The 9,607-nt window shown below is 54.6% G+C and overlaps 1 protein-coding gene across 1 annotated transcript; it reads right to left on the bottom strand.

Annotated features, from left to right (window-relative positions):
* Positions 1 to 274: 274 nt before the first annotated feature.
* On the bottom strand, positions 275 to 5,954 carry RFLNB (refilin B). Its single transcript, XM_084272830.1, has 3 exons — positions 5,726 to 5,954; positions 4,130 to 4,239; positions 275 to 3,026 (listed from the first exon to the last, which is right to left on the bottom strand). Exons 1-3 carry the CDS (start codon positions 5,921 to 5,923, stop codon positions 2,696 to 2,698), a joined length of 639 nt encoding a protein of 212 aa, XP_084128956.1. The 5' UTR covers positions 5,924 to 5,954; the 3' UTR covers positions 275 to 2,695.
* Positions 5,955 to 9,607: the final 3,653 nt, after the last annotated feature.

The following is a 9,607-nucleotide window of genomic DNA, read 5'->3' as shown; positions in this document are numbered from 1 at the left end:
TGCATCCTGGGGAGGATCTTCAGCTGCCTTCAAGGCACTTTTTCCAGTGTCTATAAGGATAAACCCACTGCATTTGGTGCCATTTGTTTTCATTTTTGTTAAATACCCAGGAAATACCTTCCTAGAGCACAACAGCAACACATATCAATGAGAGACGAGGGAGGGGGTGCTGGGGTTGCCAGGGCATGTTATATATTTAGTACTAAGTAAATACCATAACAAACACTGAAATGCTTTGAATGAAAAATAAAGAGATTTCCCTACGTGATGGTTTTCAGACCATTTATTACCAATACAGTAAGAGACAAACTGAAAATTAGAAGGGAGGGGGAGAAAGGGGGGGGAACGTCACAGACATCAGAACACTTGCACAGAGCTAATCAGAGCTTTGCAAATGTTGGAACATAAATAATTTAAAAGGTATCTCTACCAATTAAAAGATTTTCAAGAGGTACATAATTAAGCTTTATAAAAACCAGGTGCTTTATCCTAAAACCATAGCGGAAGGGTCCTTTCATTTCTAATTTAACTAGGGACAACGATTACAACTTAAAATGATCTCTTGGATTTCCTGCAAGTGAACAGATCAGAAGAGCACTGTCAGAGCAAACCGTGTTCTTCCAGCATCCTGTGCCCAACAGTGGCCAGCACCAGCAGTTTCAGGAGCAAGGTACGCAGAGCGGGGATGCGAGCCGTGACGCGACAGCCTTCCCACAGGAGGGTTCTGTCCCTCTGAAACCCCACAGGCTCAGGGGCTGTGTTGTGCCTTCTGTTACGCAACAAGTGTATCCTGGGGCAATGTTTAGGGGAGAATCCTGATGTATATTTACAACACATCTAAATACCAGAGTCTGAGAGGAGTATGTTTATCGGGAAGCCGGCGCTGGTCTTCACTCTGGCGCGATGCCTACGTGACTTTGGCATCCTCAATCCCCCTGGTTTTGGGATCTGGTTCTCTGAGGCAAATACCAAAGATGAAGGACATTCTGTTCTGAGCTAATAAATAAGTAAAAAACCCAAAACAAATCAACAAAATAACCCCAAACCGCAAACACTCAAGCTTTCCTTCCTGCTGCGTTTTTAGCCGCCCAGACCCTTTCAGTTCACACCAGAGCACACTACCACACTGCTCGTTGCACACTTGCACAAACACACATCAAGCCCAGCTCAAGAACAGCCTCCCAAATTTCTCTCTCTCTCATTCCACTGATAAAATTCACCTTGGGGCTCCACACTAGCAAAGTTCTCTTTAAAAGCAGGTCCAGGGCTGACATTGCACCAGAAGGTGACCTGCACCTCAGTGGAGTTTTGGAACACATGGAAAAGCTGAGTCCAGCTAAGTCAAGTCTACCTAAGTGAAGTCTACCACATGTTGCTGAGCTGCTGCACCACACTAGCCACACGCAGATGCTCTCCACACCATGCTGCTCTGTGAATACAGAACATCAGCTGGTTAAGGAAGACACCTCTCCAGCTTATGTTCATCAAGGCACAGGATAAGCTACATGTAACATTCAGCCAGCTTTTCATAACGCCTGAAGTTTCTCCCTTTGGTCCCCAAACTCGTTGTGCACTTGGCACTGGAGGGGTGACTAGCAGCCCACAGACAGGCAGATGCTGCCCCATCCCAGTGACATCCTGAATACCAGCATCCAGACAGCACGTGGACCTTTGCAGCAAGAACCTCCACAAGCTGCGGAGCGTCAGCGGTGCATTTTGCTGTATGATAAAAGTTTGCCTGTCCTTTGCTACCAACAACCTGTTCACAACCATCCCACACCCAATCCCAGCGTCACCTTAGCCTGTCAAGGTCCCTGGATCCACGGTGCATTTTCTGGAGCCTTCCTACCTAACAGTTCCCTCAGCACAGAGCACGACGTCAGTAAAAACAAGGCACCGGTGATTGTCCAGCACCACACGATCCAGACCTGACTTTCCAACAACACAGGGATCATTTTTGGCCTGATATTCTTCATTACAAGTCCTTCTACACGAACAGGAATGCTAGCATGTCACACAGGCTACAGCACTGCAGAAGTCACTCTACATACAGAAGGTACCTCTCACCATTCAGCTAAAGAGCTGCAAAAGCACTTCACCTCCTGCTCTGCTCAGAATTCCTCTTCTTTCCAACTCACACCTTCAAAACATAGATGAATGCCATAGGATAACATCTCTGGATCTGCTAAATGCAGAATTCCAGCTTTTCCTCTGTTAGCTGAAATGAGGGATGACAACTCTGGCTACCTGTAACCAAAAGACCTGGTAGATTCTCTGCAAGAGAACAAATCACCCTTATTTTTGCACATCACCACAAAGCATCGAATGGATTTCCACCTGTCAGGCACTAATCCCCATTCTTTCTTACCTGTCAGGGTTTGTTTTTTTTCTCTGGGAAAACACTTCCCCTGATTTTCATCTGATTACTGCACCACAGGGAAGGGGAAGGGACTCAGGAAGGACTTTAAAGGCGAAGAAACAAGTCCCTTACTAAGTTACGTTCTCACTGAAAATTGCGTTGGGGCCATTCTGATGCTTAAAGCAGGAATTAAGAGCTGAGAAAGAGCTGGTGACAGGTAAGGATCCCTTAGCCTGACCGGAAAGTGAGGGTCTGTACCCGCTTTAGCTAGCGGGCAGTTAGCACGGTACGTTAGACGGGACTGGGATGGATCAGAACACGAGAGGCGGCCGCCAGTCAGCAGCCATCCAGGACACAGTCGTTCCCAAGGCACTCCGAGGTTTCCAGCTCTACGCTGGAGAGGAACCGTCGCACGGCCTTACGACAGTTGTAATCCAGCGTGGTGGTGTACACAGTCTTGGCGTGCTTCGGGTAGACGATGGTGGTGCTGGTGAAGCGCTGGGGCTTGTTGCGGGGCTCGAAGCGCACCTCCACTTTGTAATTGCGCCACGTGCAGTCGGGGACGCAGATGACTGTCTGGCTGCAGGAAGAGACACTTAAGCCCACTGGCATGTAGACGTCGTCGATGAAGTGCTTCTCCGAGTCGTATCTGACCGAGGACGTGTACCTGAAACACCAGAGACACCTGTGTGAGCTCTGCCCGGGCTGAGCCATCGGCTCAGCGGGTGGCTGGGGGCACCTTTTCGGCCCCGCGCCCACCTCCACACAGACTGCCCCACGTGGGCAGCACACCCAGCACTGACGCTGTTTTGTAGAGCTGCCAGCACAACCAAAGGTCTTCTCCATCCTCACGCCCATCACTTCAAGCCTCCTTCAAACTCCTGTTCCTAACCCCACATTCAGGTTGTGCACAGAAGCATCCCAGCTCCTCAGAGTGCCAAGCCCATGGAAGCACACCCTCTTTTCTAGTTCTCCTCTGCCAAGAGTCACAGGGGAGTTCTTCACTATCACTCCTGGCGTGGGGCATCCTCTGAAGGCCAACTTCTGAAGACTCAGCAAAATACTAGGCAATTTCTACATCAAACTCCACTGGAAAGAAAAGGCTCTGTGCCTGGATTGCAAAGGGAAGTTTTCACTTCCTTCACACCGCGACGTTCGCTTTCCCACAGCACTGCCTTCAGCTCCAGCCCCACACCAGGGCATCAACTCTGTACCCTCCTCTATGTTAGGCTGTACCAGTCTACCTCTCCTTGCCCAGTAATCAACTGGGAGCCCTCAAAGGAATAGTTCCCAGGCTGCAAAGCGATGCAGCACCTTCCAAAAAAAAGTACTTACATGCTCTCTGAACACTAACTTTTCTTTCAGTTCACACAACCAGCCACTGCTGATATAAACCCATGAGGTTAGGGGAACAAAATTCCTTTTCCCAAATGGGACAGCCCTAGGAAGGTGGCTGCTTTGAAGGTCTCCCCCCCTCATGATTATCTTCTGGTTAATCAGCCAAAAGGCAACATTTTGGAGCAGTGTAATGAAGTAAAAACAGGAGTGTAAAAAACAGGAAAGTCTTCCTGGGAAAAAAAAACACATATGGGATGAAAAGAGGCTGAACACTCCTTCAGTCTGTACAAATGTCCAGGTCCAGGAATGTACAGCTGCGTGGAACAATAGCTCTGCAAATAAACTAACTTGACTCACAAGCACTGATAAGGTCTAGGTACTCTTTTACATGCTAACTCCTTGAAAACTAGACGACTGTAAAATGGTATTTACCTTATTTCCTTTGGTGGTAAAGGGTCAAACTCAACTCCTTCGCCAAAGGATAAAGGACACAATCTCGGAGGGCAGCTGGAGAGAACAGGGCTGGGAGAGAACACAGAACCCTGTAAAAAAGGCAAAAATAATCCTCTTTCAGTTACAATTTGGTACATTCTCAGGAGAAGTCGTTTATTTAGCCCTTGATACAGAGCTGCTGAGGTTCACATTTACGTGCAAGATCATCTGCTAGTCAAGACATGCCCACAGGTGTAACCTGCCATCTGACCAAGGATGGGGCAAGGGGTATTTTTTGAAGACAGACTCCAGGAGCTTCCTTCAGAGGAGCCACCCTGGGAAACAGGAAAGCGAGAGGGCCCCTTGGTGCAGCACAAACTACAGTCCCTGGGCTGTGTGAGCTCACGTTCAATGTATAGTGAATGTTAGGAGTGTACGACAGAGCTCTCCTTGCTGGACTCGTGAAAGACACCCATGGGAGGAAATAATTGCAGAGCATCTCACTGTGAGCAACCTCCTCAGTTCAGAGCTAAGCCATACCTACTGGTTGAAAGCATTAAACCCAGACTAATTCACACACAACCTGTTGGGAAGGATTAACTCATTCCCACCGAGCAGCGATTCACAGAGCGGCCCCGTGCTCCTCTCCTGGACAGGCAGCACCTCGAGCTGATGCTGGCTCGGCAACACCCCAAAATGGCCCCAAAGGGAAGCAACTCCCTTGTGGTTTTGAAGCCACCTCTGCACCTGTGCTTTACTATCCCGGGGCGAGGGGGCTCTGCCTCTCTCCTGTCCAACACACGGTTCTCCTACAGCCTTTCCCAGTTCCATGGCAGCCCTCCTGTACAGAAGGCTCTTTTCCTTTAGATCTGTGCTTCCACAGCATTTGTGCCAACAGTTCTGTGTCCACATTCCACCATCGTTACCAGTGCCTCTCTGCCTGATACTATCAGAGATGCGCTGTGGTGCCCTCACACCCCGTAGCTGGGGCAGGAGCGACAGGGGACACCTCGCACCAGCAAGGGCCGACCCCAAAGTCAGAGGCTACATAAAAACACCACCAAGTCCCCTAACCCAACACGGCCTCAGCCCTGGCTCTGGACACCCCGGTGCCCCGGCGGGCTCCCTCCCAGCACAGGTGCGTTAAGGGAAACGATGGCCTCAGCAGAAGGGACAGGAAGGGGGGCCGCTTGTTTCCAACCCGTCCCCAGGCCGGCCGCCCCGGTGCCGGGCCCCACGGTAGCCCCAGCACCGCCGGGCTGGTTTTCCGCCCTCCTTTCCTCCAAGGATGCTGCGGGTCCCGGGGCGCGGCCGGCTGCCGGCACGTCGGGGCAGGGGAGCAGCCGCCAGCCCGGCTCCGCACCACGGCCGGGGCTAAAGGGCTGCGGCGGCTCCGCTCCGCCGGCCGCGCCGGTCTGGGCCGGGCAGTGACCAGCCGCGGGCAGCCCCGGGGCGGCACCTGCCGCGGCGGGACCGAGCCCGGGACCACCGGCAGCGCTTGCCCGGGGTCATCGGCCCCGCGCACCAGCCCCGGGCGGAGGGTCCCGCCGGCGCTGCAGGAGGGGGTGAGCGGGGGCGGCCGGTGCCGGTACTCACCGCGGCGGAGGGAGGGTCGGGCTCCGGCAGCCCGTTGGTCGCGACGCGGTCGGGGCTGCCCGAGGAGAGCAGCCAGGGCGGGGGGGCGGGCCCGGGGCTGGGGGGCAGCCCGGAGTCGGGGCTATCGAGCCCCGCGTCTCCCCGTTTCCTCATGTCCGGGAGGTCGGGCACCTCCCGCAGGCTGAGCCGACCCACCATGGCGGAGCCGCCCTCCCGGTGCCCGAGCCCCGCTGCTCCGCTCCCTGCGCCGGCTGCGCCCGGGCGGCGGCGGGAGGGGCGGAGCCGACACCAGAGGGGCGGGGCCAAGGAAAGGGGCGGGTCCTGTCCCGTCCGCTTTCCAGCGCCCCATCCCGTATGGCCCCAGCATCTCCATCCCCCCAATACCCCCGGCCCCAGTATCCCCATTCCCCCCAGTACCCCCATCTCCCAGTATCCCCATTCCCCCCAGTATCCACAGTGCCCCCAATACCCCTATCCTCCCAGTATCCCCATCCCTCAGTACCCCCATCCTCTCAGTACTCCCACCCTCCCAGTTACCCCCATCCCATTATCCCCAGCCTGTGTCCCTGTCTGGGTGCTGGGCCCCTGCTCCTGTCCTCAGCCACCCCACAGCAGACAAATCTGCTCCCACCAGCTGCCCTTGTCTAGCCTGTGGACTGCTCGCCCTCCTTCCCTGGCATGTGACATTCCCATGCCAGGGATGGGAAGGGTTTGGGTTGGATGATTTTGCTGAGGCCAGGCCTGACCCCGCTATCTGCCCAGCGCTGATGGTGGGTTGAGGGGTGGTTTAGGGCTGGGACATGCCAAGGAGGGATGGTGGCACAGGTACCGGTCAGCTGAGACTGGCCCAGGCAGCCCAGTGCTCACCAGGGCCTTAGGGTAGCACTGGGACAAGAGTGGGGATGTAATTCCTCTGGGAGATTGGGGAAGGGATGTTGGGGGGAGCGGGAGACTGTTCCCTTCATGTTTTAGCCACCCTCTGCCATTGCTCAGCCTCAGCAGCCGCTGCCCAGGCTTCCCCAGAGGCAGCTCACAGGGGCCTCATTTAGACTGCAAAGCAGCAGCTCCACGTACAGGCTTCCCTCACCCCCAGGAGTTTAATTACACCCTCGAAACCCCACAGTCCCCCCTCCCCAGGCCCCTCTTTCTCCAACACCCCAGCCCCCCGGGACGGGGAGCCAGGCAGCAGCACCACCGCCCTCAACTGCGGCAGAGCTGCTGAAACACAAAAACAGAGGGGAAAAAAGGTCTTTCTAGTGCTAAAAGGAGACTGAGGGAACGCTTTTTGGAAAATCCTAATGAAATAATTGCGCCGTGTCATCAGATTCGGTGGGGGAATACTCTCGTGGAGGGAAAGCAGCCTGCAGCCAGCCAAAATCAACACTCCCCGCTGCAGTAACAAGCAGTCTGGCCTGACGGGCCCGGCACAAGTGAACCCAAACCCCTGAAAAGAATTCCTTCCCTGCCCCAAAATTAAAAGCAGAGCAGAGCTTTCAGCCGTAGGCGTCTGTGGTTTGCAGCTATGCGGTACTGGGAACTCCGGAGACTTCCTCAAGGAATTTACATTCCTTTGAAGAAATACTATGAGGCTGTTTGTCTTCGCTGAAAAATGCAGATGGAAAGGGGAAAAAAAAAAAAAAAGACCATAAAAAATTTCAGTGGAAATCTTTGGGGTTTGGGCAAATGTGCTGGACAGGTGGTTTTGTTCCTTTTGATTTAAATGTATCCCGAAAATGAGAGATGGCTGGTCTCACCGAGCAAGGGGAAAGCTGATCGCTCCCCGCTCCAAAATCTCCCATAAAAGCCCTTTATGAAATTAGACGCCCCAGAAGGTGCTGGAGCAGTTTCCAGATGAACACGATCATTATTTCAGAGCTGCCGTGCAGTTCCTGGACTAAGGACCTCGCTGCCAGTAACCCAGTTAGTGCGATTTATGTGTGGGGGGAGGACCTGTGGCACCTTCCAGCAGCTGCTTTCAAGGGCTCTGGGTGTCCCCACGGCTGCTCCCATGGGATCAGAGCCGGAGTGCAAGGGGTCTCGGTGCCTGGGGAGCTGCAGCTGGCTGTGCCCGGGATGAACAGAGCCCCAGGGGCTGTGGGGAATGTTGCTGCTCATTATTTACTAGCAGAAGAAATCCCGTGCTGGCCTGGCTTGACACAAATGACCGTTTCTTGTGCCCTTCCAGGCTCTGGTCTCTGGACTTGGCAGGTGAAACGGAGACGGGTGAGCAGCCGAGGGGACCCTGCAGCCCACCCTGCCTCACCTGGGGCTCAGACCCTGAGCATCCCCTGCAGCACCAACACCCAGGGCTGCAAATTCACCTCCTGGGATGAAGAGCTGAACCAGAATTTCAACTACTGAGTAACTAAAATACTATCCATACCCACTGCACAGAGGGGCCCCGCTTTTAGGGCACATGTACTCTGCCCTCTCGGAAAGCCCATCTCTTTCCAAGCCTCTCAAATCCCTGCAATCCCTGATGGCATTGGAAATCTTTCCCGCTGCCCGTACACCACAGCCTGTTTGTCCACACTATTTACTTTCTAGCTGCCCAGGCACAGCGAGGGCCGAGGAGATATGAGTATCTTATCAAGATTCTCCTTCCACGAAGGACTTTCCACCAGGGCCGGGCACACTCAGCTTAATCATCAACCGGACAATAGGCACGTTGATGCGGCGTGGGGGCCATCATGGTGGGGAGATGGGGAGCAAATCAGGAGGAGCCTGTGATACTCCATAACGATAGGAAATACTCTTTCCAAGTGATGGGAAATGCCAGGCTGCTCCCCACAGTGCAGCCCACAAACCTGCCGGGCACGGGAGTGGTGTTCCAAGCAGTGGGATTGATGGGAGTGCTGGGAGTGGTTCGGCTGTGGGGATGAGTGCTGACAGCACTGAAGTTGCTGGTTTAATTGGCTTTTACAGCCCTGCCACCGCCAACACCCTTGTGAACCGCTGAACTGCAAGCTGAGGCTTTCCCCTGGGCTTCGGGAAGCTCCACGTGCTGCAAGCAGCAAAGGCCGGTTTGTCCTCCCTGCAGGACCCAGACCCCACCTGGGCTCCCATTTGGGATCCAGGGAGCTGCTCTGGCAGGGAAGGGAACGAGCAGAGGCTCTAAGCTAGAAATGTTGGGTGACGGCAGCACTTAGCTGGCGTCACCGGCCCCGGCGGAGCGGAGGCGCGGAGGGAACGCCTCTGCCAAAGCCTTTTCCGACACAGCCCAAACACAAACGCTCCAGCTCAGTTTCCTAAGCGCAGCAGAGCCGCAGCCTGATGCTGCCCAACAGCATCCAACATCTGCTGCCCGCCCAGCCGCGGCCAGGGAAAGGCTTGCAGAGACTTGGACATCGTCACTCGGACGCTTGGACTGGCGGTTGGTTGTAAATCTGGTGGAAGAAATAAACACCCGCGTCGCCTGGCGTGGGCTGGCTCTGCCCGAGGGCGGAGGGGGCCGGGACCGGCAGAGCGGTAGGAGAACAGCAAATGAGTCATTAATTCTCCAAGTGAAAGAGAACTCCCTCGACGTCACGCATGGCGTGGAGGGGAAAAAGAAGGCGCTACCTCTTAATTAATGTCCAAGGAAAAATTAGGATCCCCCAGCAACGTCTCCAGCAGCTCAAAGTCATCAGAAATGAGCCGATTATTTAGGGGCAGGGGGTCAGCTCTGCTGAACCGCCCCGCGGGGCGCAGGGAGCTGCTGTGAATGCAGATGATGCTGCTGCTGGCGGAGCGGTTGCTGTAGGTGGAAAAGGCAGAAAAGGGAGAAGCTGCAGGGGAGAGCGATGGAGACTGACGGCTCGGAGCCCTGGGTAAGGGAGCTTTTGGGCGAGGTCCCCCAGCCCCAGGGGTTTGTACAGAAAACACCCAGCAGATGAACATCAG

The sequence above is a fragment of the Gallinula chloropus genome, assembly GCF_964237585.1.
Source record: "Gallinula chloropus genome assembly, chromosome: 19".
Classification (NCBI taxonomy): domain Eukaryota; kingdom Metazoa; phylum Chordata; class Aves; order Gruiformes; family Rallidae; genus Gallinula; species Gallinula chloropus.
The sequence above is the reverse complement of the archived record's forward strand: the minus strand, read 5'-3'. Positions and strand labels throughout refer to the sequence as shown.

Coding starts and splice junctions, on each gene's coding strand:
- RFLNB (XM_084272830.1), bottom strand. CDS start 5,923: ATGGTGGGTCGGCTCAGCCTGCGGGAGGTGCCCGACCTCCCGGACATG. Junction 4,240..5,725: donor CCGACCCTCCCTCCGCCGCG/GTGAGTACCGGC, acceptor CCTTTTTTACAG/GGTTCTGTGTTCTCTCCCAG. Junction 3,027..4,129: donor TTACCACCAAAGGAAATAAG/GTAAATACCATT, acceptor CTGGTGTTTCAG/GTACACGTCCTCGGTCAGAT.